The sequence below is a fragment of the Lolium perenne genome, chromosome 1, assembly GCF_019359855.2.
Source record: "Lolium perenne isolate Kyuss_39 chromosome 1, Kyuss_2.0, whole genome shotgun sequence".
Lineage (NCBI taxonomy): Eukaryota > Viridiplantae > Streptophyta > Magnoliopsida > Poales > Poaceae > Lolium > Lolium perenne.
This window is the reverse complement of record NC_067244.2, coordinates 217,228,402-217,249,498: the sequence shown is the minus strand read 5'-3', so window position 1 is coordinate 217,249,498 and position 21,097 is coordinate 217,228,402. Positions and strand designations below refer to the sequence as shown.

General features: G+C 44.0%; 1 protein-coding gene and 1 long non-coding RNA gene across 2 annotated transcripts; one reads left to right on the top strand and one right to left on the bottom strand.

Moving 5' to 3' along the window:
* The first annotated feature begins 6,887 nt into the window (after positions 1–6,887).
* LOC127321414 (uncharacterized) lies at positions 6,888–13,312 on the top strand. The gene is made up of 6 exons (XR_007864067.2): positions 6,888–7,147; positions 10,480–10,615; positions 10,726–10,886; positions 12,287–12,386; positions 12,499–12,546; positions 12,644–13,312. It is a non-coding gene; the product is annotated as an uncharacterized lncRNA (long non-coding RNA).
* On the bottom strand, positions 7,172–17,369 carry LOC127321413 (beta-galactosidase 7). Its single transcript, XM_051350452.2, has 19 exons — positions 16,781–17,369; positions 12,057–12,152; positions 11,824–11,936; positions 11,237–11,303; positions 10,985–11,077; positions 10,758–10,901; positions 10,576–10,670; positions 10,376–10,484; positions 10,214–10,298; positions 10,001–10,119; positions 9,759–9,920; positions 9,470–9,654; positions 9,280–9,377; positions 8,936–9,048; positions 8,508–8,615; positions 8,318–8,425; positions 8,080–8,225; positions 7,677–7,986; positions 7,172–7,591 (listed from the first exon to the last, which is right to left on the bottom strand). The coding sequence occupies exons 1-19, from the start codon at positions 16,997–16,999 to the stop codon at positions 7,481–7,483; spliced, it is 2,481 nt and encodes an 826-aa protein (XP_051206412.1). The 5' UTR covers positions 17,000–17,369; the 3' UTR covers positions 7,172–7,480.
* Between the last annotated feature and the right edge of the window lie 3,728 nt (positions 17,370–21,097).

Below are 21,097 nucleotides of genomic sequence, written 5' to 3'. Positions count from 1 at the left end.
ATCTATTTTCTTTAGCAGATCTTTTTGGAATGTCAAAAACAAAAGACAAAAACTAGATCGCAATTTGTGGGCTTTGTGTGCGTGCCTAGCGAGAGCTTCTTTTTTCTGCACATCTCTTGTATTTTTTTGTTAGATGTATATATCTGTATATTGTAGTTTCCCCATATGTTAGGGGGCTTCCTACATATTTCCACCTGTACATGTACTATATATTGGGGCCTTTGGCCCCTGGTAATACAACAAACATATTACCCTAACATGGTATTAGAGCTCTAGGTTAGCTCCTTGCAGCCGCCGCCATTGCACGTCCCGGCACCTCGCCGCCGCGTCCGACCGCCGCCGCCGCCTCTTCCCCGCGTCCCAGCCCTCTTCTTCCCCGGCCACCCATCCGCCCGTCGCCCGCCGTCCTTCTTCGCTGCACCGGTCGCCCGCTACCGGCCGCCCGCCCTCTTTCGCCGTCGCCGGCCGCCCGCATCCCCGGCCGCCCGCCGCCGTTCCTCGGCCGCCTGCCGCCGGCCTCCGCCCCGGCCTCTCGCCATCCTTGGCGTCCCCGGCCTTGCAGCCGCCGCCGCCGCCCCCGGCTGCCCTGCTGCCCTCGTCTCTGCTTCGTCCCGCAGTAATTCGGGTTTGATCCTGATCTGTTCTGAAAAAAAATGTCTTCCTCTTCAGGCTATGTTGCGATTTCTCGCTGCCCGGTGATCTTTGATGGCGCGAATTATCCTGATTTCGCTGCCTTCATGCGCGTCCATATGCGCGGTCTTCGTCTTTGGGGTGTGCTTTCTGGTGAGATCTCCTGTCCGCCGCGCCCCGTTGCTCCTACGGTGCCTGTTGCACCGCCGCCCGTTGCCCTTGCCCTTGATGCTACTCAGGCGGATAAGGATGCAGCCAAGAGTGTTGATGATACTGTTCTGGCTAATTATGACCGGAAGGTCCAGGACCAGTCTACTACCGTTGCGACTTACCGGCTGGATCTGACTGACTTCACTCAGTGGATCGATGAGGATGCTCGTGCTGCTGCTGTTCTCACCTCCAGTGTTCTGCCTCAGTATGCTGCTGAGTTCATGGGTCTTCCCACTGCTGCTGCTCAGTGGGCTTTTCTTCGTCAGCGCTATCAGCCGTATGGGGATGCTCTTTACCTGTCTGTGGTCCGCCAGGAGCATGCCCTTCAGCAGGGTGATTCTACTATTGATGAGTTCTACACTCAGAGTGCTGCTATTTGGCGTCAGCTTGATTCTCTTCGTACAACTGTGTGTGCCACCTATCCCTGCTGTCTGACTGTGCGCGTGGATCTGGAGTTTCAACGCGTTTTTGAGTTATTGTCGCGGCTCCGTAAGGAGTTTGAACCGCGCCGTGCACAACTGCTTGCCCGTGGTCGTGTTCCGCTCTCTGTGGTACTGGCTGAGCTTCGTGCTGAGGAGACTCGTCTTCGTAGTGCTAGTCTTCTTGAGGTTCCCTCTGTACTTGCTGCTTGTGGCCCTCCTGTGCCGTCTGCTCGTGGACCTCCTACGCCGCCGGCTTCGTTGCGGTCTCCAGCACCGCCGATACTCTCTACTCTTCCAGTCCAGGGCCAGAGTCAGCCTCAGCAGCCTCGTGGTATGACAACATCTCCCTGCACCTACTTTGGCAGGTCTTGCCACACTGTCTCTACTTGTTGGCAGAGGGATCCCAGCTTACGTCAGCGGCACTATTCTCGTCGGCAGGCTGGTTCTTCAGGATCTTCTGCTGTTGCGCTATCTGATCAGGACATTCTCCGTGGTCTTCGTGGTCTGCTCGCTGCTACAGGCTCTTCTTCAACGGGTACTGCTGGTTCTGTGCCTGGATCTTCTGGCACCTCGCGACCACCACCTTCTACACAGTCAGGTATGTCATCCTCGTGGCATCTGGATTCTGGAGCTTCTTTTCATATGACTTATGCGTCTTCTATTCTTTCTGCTCTTCGCTCTCTTGTTTCTCCTGTCCGTGTTGTCACGGCCGATGGTACCTCTCTTCATGTTTCCAGTCGAGGCACCCTCTCTACCTCCTCTTTTTCTGTTCTTGACGTTTCTCATGTTCCTAGTCTTAAGATGAACCTGTTTCTGCTAGTCATCTTACTGATTCTGGTTGTCGCGTCATTCTTGACGCTGATTCTTGTGCTGTTCAGGACCGCCATACACAGGACTTGGTTGGAGCTGGCCCTCGCATCCTTGAGTCCCCGGGGCTTTGGGAGTTAGACTGGCTTCGTGTTCCTCCTGCTGACACTTCATCTGCCAGTTCTCCTGCGGTTGCTGCTTCTGTCACTAGATCTTTTCAGCAGTGGCATCATCGGCTGGATCACCTCTGTGGCTCCCGTTTATCGTCATTAGTTCGTAGTGGTCTCCTGGGGTCTGTCTCAGGAGACATGTCTTTGCATTTGTGTCAGGGTTGTAGGTTAGGCAAACAGATTCAGCTTCCCTATCCTACTAGTGCGTCTGTATCTCAGCGACCTTTTGATTTAGTTCATTCAGATGTTTGGGGTCCGGCTCCCTTTCCTTCGAAAGGGGGTCATCGATACTATATTTTGTTTATTGATGAGTTTTCGCGGTACACCTGGTTGTTTCTTATGCGCTCTCACAGTGAGGTCCTCTCTATTTATCAGCGCTTTGCAGCTATGGTTCGTACTCAGTATTCCACGCCTATTGATGTCTACGCACGCTTCTATTCCTGTAGACAGTGTTGGGCCTCCAAGAGCAGAGGTTTGTAGAATAGCAGCAAGTTTTCCTTAAGTGAATCACCCAAGGTTTATCGAACTCAGGGAGGTAGAGGTCAGAGATATCCCTCTCAAGCAACCCTGCAATTAAGATACAAGAAGTCTCTTGTGTCCCCAACACACCTAATACACTTGTCAGATGTATAGGTGCACTAGTTCGGCGAAGAGATAGTGAAATACAAGTATAATGGATGATTGTAAGTAGTAATTGCAATCTGAAATAAATATGGCAGCAAGTAAACATGTAGCAGAACTTGTTGGAAACGGTGTTTCAATGCTTAGAAACAAGACCTAGGGATCATACTTTCACTAGTGGACACTCTCAACATTGCAATCATAATTGAATATAAATATAAGCACTTCACTATGCTATTCTGAATTACTCTCTGGCGGGATAACCAACACTAATTCACCGTGTAGGGCTGCAAAGCAAACCTTAAAGATGTATTCCCAAGTACTAATAAACATCCCACGCTGTCACTGTGAGCATTCATAGGAGGTACTAACACACCACAATTTCATAGAGACATCGAACTCAAATCATAACCCAGTGAACAAGTATTCTGTGAAATATAGCCTAAGAGACCCACACGGTGCACACACTGTCACCTTTACACACGTGGGACAAGGAGTCTCCGGAGATCACATAAGTAAAATCCACTTGAATAGCATAACGACATCTAGATTACAAAGCTCATCATATGGATCTCAATCATGTAAGGCAGCTCATGAGATCATTATATTGAAGTACATGGGAGAGAGAGATTAACCACATAGCTACCGGTAAAGCCCTCAGCCTCGGGGGAGAACTACTCCCTCCTCATCATGGGAGACAGCAGCGGCGATGAAGATGGCGGTGGTGTCGATGGAGATGGCTTCCGGGGGCAATTCCCCGTCCCGGCGGCGTGCCGGAACAGAGACTTCTGTCCCCCGAACTTGGCTTCGCGATGGCGGCGGCTGCGTAACTTTTCTCGTCTCGTGGCTTATGTTTTTAGGGTTTTCGCGACGGAGGGACTTTATAGGCGGAAGGGCAGCCTCGGAGGGGTCCCAGGGGTCCCACACCATAGGGGGGCGCGCCCCCCCCCTTTGGCCGCGCCGCCATGTGGGGTGGGGCCCCCTTGGCTCCCCTCTGGCCCCTCTTCGGTGCTCTGGAACCTTCCGTGAAATATAAGATCGTGGGCTTTTGTTTCGTCTAATTCCGAGAATATTTCCTGTGTAAGATTTCTGAAACCGAAAATAGCAGAAAACAGGAACTAGCACTTCGGCATCTTGTTAATAGGTTAGTTCCGGAAAACGCATAAAAATGATATAAAGTGTGAACAAAACATGTAGGTATTGTCATAAAACTAGCATGGAACATCAGAAATTATAGATACGTTGGAGACGTATCACCTATTCGTGTGTTTCGTGCTGATTCTGCAGGAGAGTATATCTCCCAGCATCTGCGTGGTGTTCTTGCTGAGCATGGCACCCTTGCTCATTTCTCGTGTCCCAGCGCCCATGCTCAAAATGGTGTCGCCGAGCGTAAGCATCGTCATATTCTTGAGACTACTCGTGCTATGATGATTGCTTCTTCCCTTCCGCCGCATTTCTAGGCTGAGGCTGTCGCTACGTCGACTTACCTCATTAACATTCAGCCTTCTGCTGCCCTTCAAGGTGGCATTCCTCTCGAGCGTCTTTCTATTCACTCTCCCAATTACTCGACGCTTCGTTTATTTGGTTGCGTTTGCTATGTCCTTCTCCCTCCTCGGGAACGCACCAAGCTGACCGCTCAGTCTGTTGAGTGTGTTTTTCTCGGATACAGTGATGAGCATAAGGGCTATCGCTGTTGGGACCCTGTTGGTCGTCGGATGCGCATCTCCCGTGACGTCACGTTTGATGAGACACGTCCCTTCTATCCTCGCCCCACCTCGGGTACTTACCCGGTGGATGATATCTCTTTTCTTCTTTTTCTGGATGCACCCTTGCTGTCCCTTCTCCTTCCTCTCCTAGTTCTGATCCGCCTCCTTCACCTTCGGCGTCATCCTCTCCTCCGTCTAGTTCCCCTAGTACTCCTCGTTCTCCGGCTTCGGCTCCTTCTGATGCTGTCCCTTCTTCCTCTTCTTCTGATGAGTTGTCCTCTGTCGATGAGCTCCCTCCTTCATGGCCTGTTCGTCAGCGTCGTGCTCCAGCCCGTTACTCTCCTAGTCAGTACGGTCTCTCTGTTGTTTCTGAGCCTACTTCTTATCGGGATGCTGAGCGTCATCCTGAATGGCAGCTTGCCATGGCTGAGGAGATCGATGCGCTTGAGCGCACTAGCACTTGGGATCTTGTTTCTCTCCCTTCTGGTGTTCGTCCTATCACGTGTAAGTTAGTCTATAAAATTAAGACCCGCTCTGATGGATCTCTTGAGCGCTATAAAACGCGTCTTGTGGCTCGTAGTTTTTAGCAGGAACACGGCCGCGACTATGATGAGACCTTCGCCCCTGTGGCTCATATGACCACTGTGCGTACTCTCCTTGATGTTGCTTCTGTTCGACGCTGGTCTGTGTCCCAGCTTAATGTTCAGAACACTTTTCTTAATGGCGAGTTGAGTGAGGAGGTTTACATGCAGCCTCCTCCTGGGTATTCTGTTCCCGATGGGATGGTTTGTCGTCTTCGACGTTCTCTCTATGGTCTGAAATAGGCCCCTCGTGCCTGGTTTGAGTGCTTCGCCTCTGTGGTGACTGCTGCTGGTTTCTCTCCTAGTTTTCATGATCCAGCACTTTTCGTTCACACTTCTCCTCGTGGACGCACTCTTCTTCTTCTCTATGTTGACGATATGATCATTACTGGTGATGATCCCGAGTATATTGCCTTTGTCAAGGCTCGTCTTCGAGATCAGTTTCTTATGACTGATCTTGGTCCTCTTCGCTATTTTCTTGGCATTGAGGTTTCTTCCACTCCTGATGGCTTTTCTATTTATCAGGAAAAGTACATTTAGGATCTTCTTGCTCGTGCTGCTCTTGGGGATGAGCGCACGGTTGATACTCCTATGGAGCTTAATGTTAAGCTTCGTCCTACTGATGGTGATCCTCTTCCTGATCCCACCTGTTATCGCCATCTTGTTGGGAATCTTGTTTATCTTGCTGTCACTCGTCCTGATATTTCTTATCCTGTTCATATTCTGAGTCAGTTTGTCTCAGCTCCTACCACTGTTCACTACAGTCATCTTCTCCGTGTTCTTCGTTATCTTCGTGGCACGATCACTCGTCGCCTTTTCTTTCCTCGTTCCAGCTCTCTCCAGCTCCAGTGCTACTCGGATGCTACGTGGGCGAGTGATCGTACAGATCGTTGTTCACTTTCTGCTTACTGTGTGTTTCTTGGTGGTTCGCTTGTTGCTTGGAAGACGAAGAAACAAGTCGCAGTTTCCCGTTCGAGTGTTGATGCTGAGTTGCGAGCTATGGCTTTGTTGATTGCTGAGGTGACCTGGTTACGGTGGTTGCTTGCAGATTTTGGGGTCTCTGTTACGACACCCACTCCACTTTTATCTGACATTACATGTGCTATCAGTATTGCACGTGATCCGGTCAAGCATGAGCTGACCAAGCATATTAGTGTTGATGCTTTTTATACACGTGCTTAGGTGCAGGATGAAGTTGTTGCGGTTCATTATGTGCCTTCAGATTTGCAGTTGGCGGATTTCTTTACAAAGGCACAGACTCGAGCGCAGCATGACTTTTTACTCTCCAAACTCAGTGTTATGGATCCACCATGAGTTTGAGGGGGGAGTGTTAGATGTATATATCTGTATATTGTAGTCTCCCCATATGTTAGGGGGCTTCCTGCATATTTCCACCTATACATGTAGTATATATTGTGGCCTTTGGCCCACTGGTAATACAACAAACATATTACCCTAACATTTTTATCCATTTTTGTAGTGTCAGACTTTGTATACTAGTATCATCATTTTTTAAAGAAACTGTCTACAAGTGTTTGTTTTGTTTTTAGGGAACACAGAGTCTCTAATTCTCTATGTTTCGCAACAAAATAAAATAAAATAAAAGAAGCTGTGGACGACAAGTCTAAGCCGTGCTAGCCAAAATTGAACAAAACGCAGCGCACTAGTAGACGCGCACTTGCCCATGTTTAATGGGCCCAAGCCCATCACGTGAGGTAGCATTCTTCCTCTTTCCTTTGTCCCGTGGGCTGAGGTGGGGTGATGGCGGCGCTCTTTAACCGGAGAGCTCGCCGTAGTTACCTCTAGGGGTCGAGAGGTCATCGGGAATGTGAACCACGGAGAGCTCGCCGTAGTTTACTCTCAGGAGGATGAGGCGGTGACGGAGATTGCAGCGGCCATCTTTGACCTGGCCCTGGCCTGGCCAAATCGTGTCAAGTTGGCGGGGCAGGAGAGGGAAGCTACATCGCGAAGCCGAGGGTTCGTTTTAACTGAAGATCTCTGTAAGTAGAAGCTTTTCCGTGCTATGATTCCCAAGTGCCGGTCTATCGCTCTTCAGTTTGTTACAGCTAGGTTGCAACACGCGGCCGAGATTGCCGTTGCGGTAGCATGGTTCAGAGAGAACCCAAGAGACGACCAAAATGTGAGGGATTTTCTACATTGTAAATTCACAGAAGAATGACCTATTTGTTGGTTTTCGGTGAATTACACATACACCAATCGGACTGTTTTGTATCGAATCCATGGATCTGTCTACTTACCACCCTCAATTTATCCAATTCCTGCCTGCTGCTCATTTAGCCATTAACCTTCCTTCCTTCCTTCAGTGTGTACTATCATCTGCAATTTGCCACGACTGCAAGGGATTTTTGGATTCCAGGACATGGATTGCCACCAAACTTGGCAGGGGATACTGGAATAGAGCAACCTCTCTTACCTATGCAAGCCTGAGAGAACAAAATAAATAGTTGAAGTTGTTTGTTGGTAATAATGTAGTACTAGCAAATTATAATACAGTAATACACGAGTTACCTGTTCTACGACAGCTTCCGACGATTCGGCATGGCAGCTTCCAATGGAAAATGCTGTGCAGTCTCCTGCAGGATTCCCGTAACTCGCAAACTCAATTGCTGAGATGTGCTTGCCCCTTTGGCACCGTAGACATACTTCTGGATGCCTTCCTTGAGTATGGAGACCCGGAGCCGAAAGCTCATTTACGTTACCGCACACTGTTGTGATGGACACTGTGTTCACTGTTATATGTAGCGGGTCGCCTCCCATTTCCTCAACAAGAACAAGGAGGTTGTCTCTAGGTTTCAGAAAATGTTGTGGTATGTGATACCTTTGGAGTTCAGAAATTTCATGCCAGTTAGATACTGCCTGTACGATCATAGGTGAGCGAAGAGAATCTGAGATTTGAATTAACTCTACTTACAGGGATTGAGAAGGTTGCCCACTCGGGGTCTTGAATGAGACCCAATAACGGCCAATGCTCTCCCCGTTGACCCACACTTCACCCTTTCCCATACTCGTTAGGTTCAGTGTCACTGCATCATCGCTCATTGGTGTGGCAAATGTTGTCTGAATCACATAATGAATGACTCAAGGAATACTTTATTGCTGCGAAGGCTTGACATTTATCTCAGGATTATGAACTAGTTCTGTTAATGTACCTGGTACCAAGTAAGGGGAAGATATGCCAAATTGTAGATATCTCTCCATTCAACACTGTATGACCCTTCTTGCGTGTATATCCTATTCCCTTCTCCAAATAAGCCAACCTGCATTTAATCTGTCAGATCACATCCTAGAGTTCTATAATGATCTCTATTTCACATTCCAAATGAGTTGACTTGGATTTACCTGGTATCCCCATAACTCGTTGTCGAGGAAATGTAGTGGTTGTTGTCCTTGTTGTATGCTCACTTTACGGATTCCAAAGCTTCTATTTTCCATGTGAGCACCAGAGTCCTTCCAGGTAGAAGATCTCAGTTTTGATGCATGGCTAGTTAAGTCACTTTCTGTAACAATTTATGTTTGAAATTTATGGTACTCAAGCTCCACTATATGTTGTGAAAATCGAAAACCTGAGAATTTCTTAACACCTATGTGTTTGATAAGTTTCACTAAACCCATTTGCTCATTTTACTTCATTAGAACTAACAGCATAAACATATGCTTGGATTGGCAGTTTGACACCATATAGACCCATTTTTACTAAGTCTTGGTTCCCATCTATTAGTGTCTTTTATAATCATTTATATTGGCAGGGTGGGTAATGGGAACCATACCTGTGATCCAACCATTACACTGAGTAATGCTATGGTGTTCTGCCCCTCCTTTAGAGAAATATTCGCGTTGAGAATTATGTTGCCACGTGCCTCATGACTCCCATGCACACTCCCTGACCATAATATGGAGGGAAGTTATACAATAATAGATATGAGTGAAGTGTGATGACTGATGAGCAATAACATAGCACATCCGTTGTAAAATGTAATTAAGAGATAACATAATCTGAATAATTTATATGATGCACCTGTAGTTCACGATGGCATGTGAATTAGTTGTTACTTTTCACAAAAGGCTATATGAAGAACCAGGCAAACCACAATTTATCTAATAGGATACTGACCTACAAATTCCCTGTTGACAAAAGCATGCAATATATGTGCTCGGGACTCAACATTAAGAAGCACGAGCTGGCTATCATCACTCTGCCTATATTCATAGCTGCATTTAAGTGATACAATTAGTATAGATTCAAGTCAAGTAACTAACTAAAATCCAAAATATGAACATCACCTTTGAGGAACTTTTCTTACCTGACGATGTACCAAAGGTAATCTGTCTCATCTTTAGTTGTTGAGAGATGTTCAAAGAGCTGGTCTCCAGTGTATGCAGCTTTGCTTATATCTTGAGGAATTGGTTCTTTGAATGCCTTCCAAGTATGAATATCACTGAGCGACTGTACAACTTCAGCAGTTCTTGACCCACGCTGAGCATTTACCTGTGATAAATTAATAAAGTAAAATATCATAACAAGAGACTATGGCATTTGCCTGTGATGAAAAAGGTGTGCCACAAAGGAATTTATGTCAATAGGTCACATACCTTGGCTATTTCGAAGACCGTTGTCCTGCAATCTGATACAATACTGATGGATTTGGGTGCCAGTTGGAAAGATATATTACGGAATACTACTGTTGGTGTCTGATGCTTATCGAAGTTGACCAGGAAAGCCACACATTTCAATTCTGTTTCAAAGACATGTGCCTAGAGTACGTCATTAATTATGTGCTTGTATTGCTAGAATTCATTGAACTATGTGTTCTAATAAAACTCTGTAATTTTACCTCTTGTTCTTGACCTAATGAAAAATTGGAGTATCTTCCAAACAGCAATGGTTCTGAGGACTGTTTCACTGCAGCATGCAGTTCTCTGAGATGACCCCATGTAGGTCGCCATATAAGACCTGGATACAACACCACTAAATTTATTAGTTTCTGTTATATGGTTGACATGTGTAAATGCTTCTAGCATGCCTTGTCTATTGGTTAACTATTTACCATATTCATCAAGAGGAGCTCCATCATAGTAGCTTGTTGTTACATATGAAGAGGCAGACCTCCCAAAGTTTGTTCCTCCATGGTACTGCATCATAACAAACAGGAAAATTTTCTAAGAGGTTTCAGTTCGATTTTTTTAGTTATTTATTTATAAATCCATACCATGTAGTAGCTCACAAAGCTTCCCCTCTTTCTTGCTATAAAGAGTGCAACTGCAAAGGCAATATCTTCTGTAGATCTAAGTTTTGTATCATTGCCATATATAGGGTAGCTGGACACATAAACAGTTGGCCATCAGACCTTTTTCCATCAGAACGAGAAGATCCAAAACCAAGTGAGCAGAAGTGAGGTTGCAACATTACCGTGTTGTCCAATTTTCTGTCCATAATGCAGGCTTGCTAGGTGAGTTTGGTCCAACGAATGTTTCTCCGCAGATGAGCCCATTGCAGGTATTAATCTAGAAAAGAAGTTATTTGTCAAACTGATATGATTTTTTCTCTAACGAGATACAGTCAGGTCAAATGATATAATAATGAACACCGACAATTGGGTCTGGGGCATCATCCTGCTTGCACATCATCCATGGAACACCTGTCTGGAGACCTACAGCCATTTGAGCTGCCCAACGGACGTAACTTTGGCCACTGGGGCCAAATGCAGGCTCAACCATCTGGTACTCATTCTCAATCTGCATTTCTTATTTAGTTACATAATGGGCACATTGAGATGGAGAACTAAAAACAAATGCTAATTCAAGTTAATTTTGCTAACCTGAGAAATGATGATCGGGCCTCCCTGTGGGTAATAAAGTCCTTCATGTTTCATCATGTTTACTACCAGAGTGACAAATCTTTGCATATGTTGCTGCATGAATAAAAAACTATAATTTATTATGGTAATATATTTAAATTAACCAACATTAAATTAATCTAGTTGTGCCAGATGAAAACTCTGAAATCACCAGCCACAATTCATAGTTTTTCAGGTTACGAAGTTTAAGAATGCCATCTCACAGATAATTACCTTGAATGGTTCATTGTCAGTTCGGAAGGTAATGTTTGGAACATCATGTAGCCAAAATGGAAATCCTCTGCATGAACACAAGATATAAATCATTTGTTCAGGTCGCATTTTCGTTTATTCATCACTTACGTATTCTGCACTTATAAACAGTTACGGTAGAAAGAGTTGTGTTCTTTAGAATAATTCAGGAAGCAAGACGCGTATCTACAGTAGCAAGCACACATGTGCATTGCATGTTTTACACAATATAAATTGTATGGAATAGATACTAACATGATATAGAAACCATATTTATAACATAAGTTCATTTGGACTTGTTTACACTATAGATCACTTGAAGGAAAAAAAACGGGGTATTATGCATACGCAAAATTGCAAAGTTCACAGTTTAGAGGCGACAATATAATGAGACAAATAATATTGGAGTCATTAGAACTGAGGGTAACGTTTGAAAACAGACATTACATTGAGATTTATGAAATGTAATTATATATATGGACTATTTTCTGATGGAAAGTATCCCACCTTAACTTGTAACTTTCTAAGTAGTATATATAAATAAGAAGAGTGGTTTCCTGCATTCTTACCCGTACTTCCATTCTGCCTCTATGAATGGACCAATCCTGAGGCTTACATAGAGTCCTTGAGCTTGAATTTCTCTGATGAACTTCACAATATCGTATCTCCCCTCAAAGTTATACTGATCCAATGATACAATGGAAACATGTGTTAGTACTGAATAACTCATTTTCAAAATACGTCTCGTGTGCTTTTCACAGCCATATATGTGTGTACATATCAAGCTAGAAAGAGCACATACCTGGCCCTGCACAGGCTCATGGACATTCCAAAAGACGTACGTTTGGATCACATCGAGGCCACCTCTCCTGGCTTTCGCTATTAGTTTTGGCCACATCTGTCAGTTTTAGGATGCACAAATTTTAGGAAGGAAGATGTAGCTTATCACAAGATTGCTTCAAGGAAGCTAGGAAGTAGTATGTTAGTTCACTTCAAATGCTGCCTCAGAATGGACGATTGTCTTGTGTGCAGGAGACTTTTCTACTCGACGATATTTTCAGGAGTTGTCTCCTCCCCTCCTACTCGTGGAGTTGTTGTGTCCATCTACTACCCAGTACGCCTGATCCATGAGGTAATCCGTGCATGTCTTATCGATGCCTGAAGCTAAGTTTGACAGTACTCTGCCATATGTGGATTTATACTTGTCAACTGACTAACTGAGTAATGTTTTGTTGTGGAAGTAGGCAGAGGCAGATAAGGATTGACAGTCTGAGGTTATTATAGTTATGCAGGTAAAAATATGTTTTGCAGCATTTGATAGCTAGTACAGAATATAGTAGCTGGCAAAATATTTGAAGAGTAACATTCGTGGTACTTGAGTACTTTCAGAAAATTGTCACGGCTCTGCTTCATCCTGATGGTGCGTGGTTCAGAAAAGTGTTGCGGCTCTGCTTTTGTCTGATGGTGCTTGGGCCAGGACAGAACACAGGTGTAGAGGAAACGAGCTTCTCGTTTTTTTTTTTGAGAGCAACCACATATTTCATTAATCGAAAATCAAGTTACATGAAGTAACACATGTGGAAACTAAAAGACAAACCGGGATAAAATGATTATCCTGAATTTGCAGATAAAATCCTAAAAGATCGAGAAATACAAAACGATCCCTAGGGTTTTCTGCAACCACCGTAGCCAGCGGCCGCCGTCCAATTCCAACGCCGCCGAGACGAACGCAAGAAAAGACGCCGAGCCTCCACCATTGCAAGATCCAAAAGAGCACCATCGCCAACGAGGCTTTGTGAGTCGATGAACAGGCTCGTTGTGTTCATGCTGGGCCATGTAAGGCGTGGGTAGACAAGCCCATGAAAGAAGTCGTTCAACTCAACCGGGATGTTCTTTGGGCCGAGCGTACTCGGGCTGATCCCTACTGGTAGAAGTACAGTCCCGATCAGAGCTTCCCAAAACTTTGGACCTGCAACCACCTGGGTTCATATTCTACAGCAGACGTTCATGCTTCATCTGTGTATGACCTATCAGCAAATTGCCCCTCTATGACCAAAACAGAGAAGAACTTACCTCAGGCATGCTTCTTGTGTAGTGCATCTCACCAGAGAACATGATCCTTCTAGCCATGGGCGGCGCTGGGTGTATGCCCCTGTCTTCCATGGAATACCCAAGATTTTGATGGAAAAAAAATGCAAGTAGATTTAAAGGCAGGAAGTCAGGAACCACCGTTCACCGAACCGGCCATCGCACGCACGAGACGCTCACAGAGTCGCAGACTCGCAGCACGCACGCACGCGACACGCTTGGCCTCGACGACCTAGACCTGCCCACGCCGCGTCGCCGCCCCATGACCGCCGCCGGCGATGCAGCCCGGAGCAGCAGCAGGCGACGGCCCCGCGCCCGCAGCGGCGGCGCCCCGGCCCCGCGCCCCGCCATCGCCGCCGACCCGCAGCAACGGTGGTGTCTTCCATGGAAGTAGAAGATGATGAATCTATAGATGAAGATGATGAAATGATGCAAGCAGATTTAGAGGCACTCGAACATGACCCTGGGAAGCGGATTCCCATCTCAATGTATGATGTCAATGATCAAGATAGAGTAAGAAGAAGATTTATTGAGATGGGGCCATGTCAACCAAAGAATCATAAATTTGAGTTTACAAATAAAGGTGGAAGAGAGCGTCGCTTTTGCGCTGTTTGGTTTACAGACTTTCCATGGATTGAGTATAGTGTGGAAAAAGAAAGCGTTTTTTGCTTTGTTTGCTATTTATTCAAGGATTAAACAAGATGTCCCGGTGAAGATGTTTGTGTCTGTCATTGATAGGCAAATTGGTGAGCTGAATGGCAGATTTGATGAAGTAAACAGAGAGCTACTTATTTGCATGGCATCATTTAGTCCACTTCATCTATTTGTTGCTTATGATCAAGAGAAGTTGGTTAAGCTTGCTACAAAGTTTTATGCTTCTGATTTTACAAGAGATGAACTAGCAAGGCTTCCATGGCAACTAAACATGTATGTTGCTAATTTGCGTAGAGATGAAAGATTTCAAAACTTGAAAAATCTGTCTGAGCTATCAGTTATGCTTGTCAAGACAAAGAAGCATAAACAATATCATATTGTTTACAAGCTTCTTAAGTTGGTATTGGTTCTACCAGTAGCCACTGCTAGTGTTGAAAGGATGTTCTCTTCAATGAGCTATTTGAAGAATAAGCTAAGAAACAAAATGGGTGATGACTATTTGAACTATTGTATGGTTACATTTGTTGAGAGAGATTTCTTCAAGCAAGTAAAGGATGAGGATGTCATCAATCTCTTTCAAAAAGGCAAGCGCAAAGTTATAATGTAAGATGGAACATCATCACTTTATCAATCAAAAGGTACCTATGTATTCATGTCGTTATGGGCTTATAAATTGAAATATTGCTATTATTGTCATGCTAGTGTTGTTTTATTCATATATTGATAGTATTGTGGTGTTTGATTCATATACTACATTTAGAGCAATTTTTTTTTTTGGGCGGAATACCTAGGCGACATTTCCTGGCGCCGCCACTGCTTCTAGCGCCATTAAGCACCAAAGCCCTGCTATCGTACGTGACCTCCCTCCTCACCCCATCGCCTCCCCACTGACTTCCCATCGCCATGGCGGTACATAAGCACACCATCAACATGGCTAGCACCACCGCAACGGCCATTATTCTCGAGGCCGTTGATCACTAGCAACGAGTTGGATGGGAATTCCTTGCAGTCTCTCCTCAACCTTTGTGTGTTATATATATTCATGAAGACAACATGTGCATGCTTGGCAAATATTTGCAGGTGGCTGAAGAAAGGAATTTTTTTATTGGTGATGAGTTGCTGTCGCCCCTGCTAATAAAGTTTGGCTTGTCTTTTGCTAGTAAGACTACTCACAATGGGGGTATCATAGCTAGTATCATGCACTACATGCATGCAAAAAGCTGATGTGTCACCTCAATTAATGATGAAAGAGATGATAGTAGTATCATAGGTAGATACTGTATCATAGCACGTAGTACTAGAATAATTAACTTCAAATAAATCTTGTACACAAATTTGTCTTGAGATTCTACAAATCAATAAATATAACTTTCCTATGATACTACTACATGATACTATGCATTGCGGAGATAGTATCATACAGTAGTATCATATGCATGATACTACTATATGATACTTCCCATTGTGACTAGTCTAATATAGTATTTTTGGAGTATAAATTTGTAACGGGGCCTTAATAATTGCTCTATAGCTGGACGAATTTCAGTGTGGCCCTATGCACGAGCAAGATATCTTCAATAAATCCTGTCCCACGAGTCAATTAATGCCTGCTCATAATTCCGTGGAAAATCGTTTGTTCTTCACACCCAAAGAGAAAATGCTGGATCCATCTTAGATTGTTGTTGTTCTTGGCAATGACAGCTCTTCAGGGCATAAACATGACTATTGATTTTCTATATATCTGTAAATCCAAGAAAAAGGTATATTCTGAAAGTACTTTTCTAGTAAAAAGTTCAAAAAGTTAATGGGCATGACTATTTCACGGCCCGAATTAGAAAAGTTAATATCGACTGAACATTCACAGCTATCTAGTGGACATGTGTTTATATTATAAGATGTTTTCATCCGAAAGGTCAATCGCCATACTTCACATATTACATCTTTTTTTGTTTGTTTGAGATATCACGTGTACCACGCGATACTTCACATATTACATCCGTTCCAATGAGTAAGACTTATATTTTTTTCAAAGTTAATCTAAGTAAAATTTTACCATTTTTAAGGAAAAACTATTAAATTATATAGATATCACATAAAAATATATTTTATGATGTATCTAACGTTAATGATTTTGTATTGTACATGTTAATAATTTTTTCTTCTAAAAATTTAGTTAAACTTTACATAGTTTAATCTTTAGAAAAATATAAGCCTCATTCATTAAAACAGAGGTACTATGACTTAACCAAAAAAAAAAAAACCAGCTTGTGTGGCTGGCTGGGTATGCCGCGTCACGGCGTCAGGATCACTGGACAGCGTGTACTTGCCTATGTGCTCAATTGATTCCTTAAATGGAAGTATAGAACGCGCACGAACCCGCTTAGGCCAGGTCCAAAAGCGGTGCAGTCAGTACCGGACCTTGTATAATTAACTCTAGCCAAAACGGCAAGCCGTTCATGCTGGAAATGAATAAAGCGGTGAGCAGGTGGATCACCGCCGGACGAAGTTACGGCGACCTATTAACCTGCTGCCACTTTCAGGTGATCACCAATCAATGGTATCTTGCCGATCGCCGCTCCCCCTTCGCCGCCGCCGTGGTCGGAGACGAAAGGGAGTTGCTCTGGGCCGTGGTTTGAGCAAGTACGTTCGCCACATTGTTTGGCGTGGCGGTTTACAAGACTCCATATGAACGTACCTCTCCCGGCAACAGAAACAGCACTAGCTAGAAATGCAGAGTAGAGACTGCATCAATCGCAGGAACGACTGAAGGGAGTAGGCACATACCTCGGGGGTGCTTCTGGTGTAGTGTATCTCCCCGGAGAAGAGCATCCTCCTCGTGCCGTCCACCACCAGAGCCCTGCCGTCGTAGGTGACCTCTCCTCGCGCTACCGCATGGTCGGCTCCTCCCTCCCGTTCCACCCGCCGCCCGTCTCCTGCCGCCGCGGCCGCCAACGCGCACGCTGTCAGAACGCCGAGCGCCGCCGCCACGCCAACCCTGTACATATCTCCGGTGATCTCCTCTCAGGGTGTAGTCTGCTCGCAGCTTACCCAGGCAATATATACACGGTGCTGCCTTGCTTGGCCTCTCTTTGGCTAGCTGCTTCTTGGGTGCAAACATCATGCGTTGCTTGCAACATTTGATTTTGATGAGGGGTTAGTGCACTAGATGCATGCGGTAGACGTTTGGTGAACTGAAAAAGGTGTGACACCTCACCTCTTTCCATGTTTCATCTGGTCCTAAGTACTGGTACCAATCTTTCTCTTTTAAGCGATCGGTGCTTTCCAGAAGAGCAAGCCCAATCCGGCCGTAAACTCTCACACAATTCAAGCCCCGTTTTACGAGAGCAAAGCCACCGCATTGAATTTTCCAGTTGAGGCATGTCCACGGCCACACACAAAGTAAGAGAAGCCCTTGGTGGCTCATGAGAAGGCGATAGAAGACGGCCAAGACATCCCATCTAGGGTTTCGTCCACTTGCCGACGACACCTCCGGTCCGCTCCGTCTTCGGTGGCCTTCGGGCCTTGAAGGTATGGCGGACCATGGCCTCTCGCCGGCGCAGGGTTTTCGTTCTTTGTTAGGTTGTTTCTAGTGTCTTCCTCGGGATGGTGGCTACATCTTGAAGTCAGAATAAGATCCTCCCCGCCTATCCTCGCTCAGGTGGTGCGTCTTGCATCGGCGGAGGTCGCGTGGGGTCGTGGGCCTGGTGGATCTCATGGGATCCGGTCGGCTTTTGTGTTTGTTGGTGTTGTTTCAGATCAATTTCTTCCGATTTACGATTGTCATCTTTGGCGCTGCTCTGGTGTGCTGGTCTTTTGGGGCCTTAGCACGACGACTTTCTGTTTGTCTATTGCAACAAGCTCTACTACGATAAGATTTGCCTGCTCCGGTGATGAAGGGGCGAGGACGAGCGACGCGCCTTCGGCTTGCACCAGTGTAGTCATCGCTAGGTGGTCCAAAGACCTATTTATAATTTGTATTACTACTACGTATTGATCATTATTAAAAGATTTGTGGAATTTTGGAAAGAAAAAAAGTAAGAGAAAACCTTTTTCTGTTGTGTCCATCGTCATTGGTCAATGATGATGGTGACGATTCGATGTCCTTTCCGTCAAAGCAAGACCGACTTGGGCTCCTCTCCCTAACGTGCACGTGTGGGCGCGGCCGACAGTGCAGACAAGGGTGGAGTAACCTGACAAGCAACATGTCGTCATTTACTTTGAAATGTACACGCAAGGTCCTCGCGCGTAGCATTCTACTCCTATTGTGTGATATACTACTCCCTACTGCCCAAAATAAGTTGTACATAAAGTTTGGTTAAAGATAAACTTTCTAAAATTTAACCATGTATATTGATAAAAATATAAATATATAAAATGAAACATTAATATTTTAAGAATATTTATGAAATAGATTTCCAAATTATATGAATTTGGTATAGTATATTTTTATATTGTTATATGTATACTTGATCAAAGTTTGCAAATTTTGACTTGCACAAATAATTAAGAGCAACATAATATAGGCAAGACGAAGTACTAGGTGGTTCAGACTTCAGATGTGTTGGGATACGGTGAACCGTCGGCGTGACCATCCTAGGCCGTGGCCCGACCTTCTCAGAAAAATTGTCTACCTTGTAGCCTATATTGCTACAGTGGCCCACCTTGTTTAGGGCTCATTTTCAAGCTCTAGCCCGGCTTTCATTTTGGTTCACGTTCCACCAGTGGATACGAGTATTAATATATACTCCTTCCATTTCAAAGAATAAGACGTTCTCGTTTTTCGTGTTTTTGTTTGATAAAGAATTACTTTAAATATATAAAGATTGTTTGTATGAAATTAGCATCATTAGAACGTGCTTTTCAATACGAATATAACAATACTATTTACATATAATATAATCAAGATTTTGTTATTCAATTTTTATGGTCAAAGTTCATCTCAAAATACGTGGGCGTCTTATTCTTTGAAACATTGGTAGTATCATTGTTCCATGGGTGAGGCGTGTCTGACTCAACTTTTTTTTTCCCTTTCCTTTCCAGTTCGGGTCTTGCATTGCAATGCGAGTCACGAACGCTATATCTTTCTTAATTTTTTTTGAGGCAAAGCTATATATTTCTTATAACCAGCCCGACCAAGCACTCGCTCACGGTGCATATCAACATGGGCCAGCCCAATACCTAGGCTTTTTTCGGTTCTTGTTTTATTCCGGGTTTCTACTTCGGTTTTTTCCTCCTTTTTGGCTTTTGTTGTTTTTCTTCCTTTCCTTTTGTTTTAGTTCTATTTTTTCATTGTTCTATTTTTATTTCCATATTATTATTATTTTGGGATAAATGTTCATAGGTTGAAAAAAGTGTTCAAAGAAACCGGCCATCAAAGAAAGCTAAAAATTACCCAACATTTTGTTTTATCGATTTTGATTCGTGTCAGATTGGTCATGCCCACCTGCTTCCAATAGATAATATTCCAGGCGGGTCGTGCTAAACCGCCTTTAATGGTCGGCCTTGAATAGCGGGTTTATAATAGTGATATAAGCTAGTGCACGACTACAGTGTAGTCTAAGGAAATCTTTAATAGTAGTGTCAGACAATCGGTTGGCAAATATATGACAGCCGGGAAACATGCTAGCCAAACTTGTGGTAATAGACAAGGTCGGTCGGCAAAACCGACTCCCGACCAACTGCCGGTGAAAGCAGTTTTTCCTACCAATGTGTCTCATGGGGATAAAGTGCGGTGGTGTTGTGTAGTGACAGGTCATGCCTAGTTTTTGAGTCGAACTAATGACATTATGTGCAACAACATTGACCCCGCTTGTCGTTCAAGATAACTCAAACACATGAAGGGTTGAGATCACTTCATACCCCTTCGTAAGTTTCATTACGAAGGGTACAGAGCATCTCAGCTTTTGATGTGTTTGAGTTTTGGGGGGAGAGGGGTGCATTGAAGCAAAAAAAACTTTTTTTTAAAGAGAACATATGCTAAACCTATCTTGGCTGAGATGTGATGTACCTTTCCTTGTTACACGGTGTCTTTTGTTATGGCGTGGATGCCCTTAATGATGGAAATATAACATATTTTTATGTAAGCATTTTGTTGAGGTTTTTATATCCGCAATTTAGTGCCGTGGATGATAGAAATTCAATTTGGCCCCGGGTGCAAATGCTCCCTCTACCACAAAGTTTTATTTTTAAAGTCAAAATTTTTTGACAAAAAAACTATATGTACATCTCCACAATATATGTGTGTTCGTCAAGTTTCGCGAGGAACCAATATTTTGTGTGTTCTATGAAACAAAATAGAAAATTTATCTTCTGAAAAGCCTTATTTTTAGCATTGGATTTTTCCTTTTTTACATACAACACAAGGTAAATCGATTTTTCATGAAACGACTTTTTGAGCGCGTAGCACATGAAGATGTACGTGTGAATTTTTTGTTTCAATTTTTTAAATTTTAAAATATGTGTAACATGCATTTCAAAATAGAGGGAGCATATGCTCCCATGTGCCAAAACATCACTTTCCGTGGATGAGAGAATAGATGATTCGTGCATGTTGGTAGCACCAAAGGGTACCAAAAAAAAGCAAATTTTTCATTCCCTCCAATCTATATTATTGCTAATTTAGTACAAAGCTATTATCGGAGAATTTAGTTTTTTCTTCACAAAAAAGCGCAATCATCATCAAACACACATGCAATAGTTTACCTTCTTAGTACAAATGTAAATAAATCACACATAATTCTCCATACTTGACGTTGGTACCTTTAAACAATTTTAGTGCTGAGTAACTCCCTTTTATTGAGTGAGCATGGACTAAGAATCGAGTTCTGTTGCATATAATTATGTACAGCTGGAACATTTGATCAATAACATTTCTTCTTTGAGTAAAGGCAAACGAACAAACCTGAATGCCCAACGGATGGTTATTGACCACTTAACCACAAAAAAAGTTGCATATTCGCACGAAAATAGCCAGTAGAACTCTGGTGCAAGTGAATCCAAATTTTTAATAGTCAAAAAATATTATTTTGAAGTTTCATAAAAAATATAATAATTTGCTCACATACATATTACTTGGGTGATTAATTCTTAATCAACTAAAAT

Coding starts and splice junctions, on each gene's coding strand:
- LOC127321413 (XM_051350452.2), bottom strand. CDS start 16,999: ATGTACAGGGTTGGCGTGGCGGCGGCGCTCGGCGTTCTGACAGCGTGC. Junction 10,485..10,575: donor ACAGAAAATTGGACAACACG/GTAATGTTGCAA, acceptor TTATGTGTCCAG/CTACCCTATATATGGCAATG. Junction 8,616..8,935: donor GTGTAATGGTTGGATCACAG/GTATGGTTCCCA, acceptor TCTACCTGGAAG/GACTCTGGTGCTCACATGGA.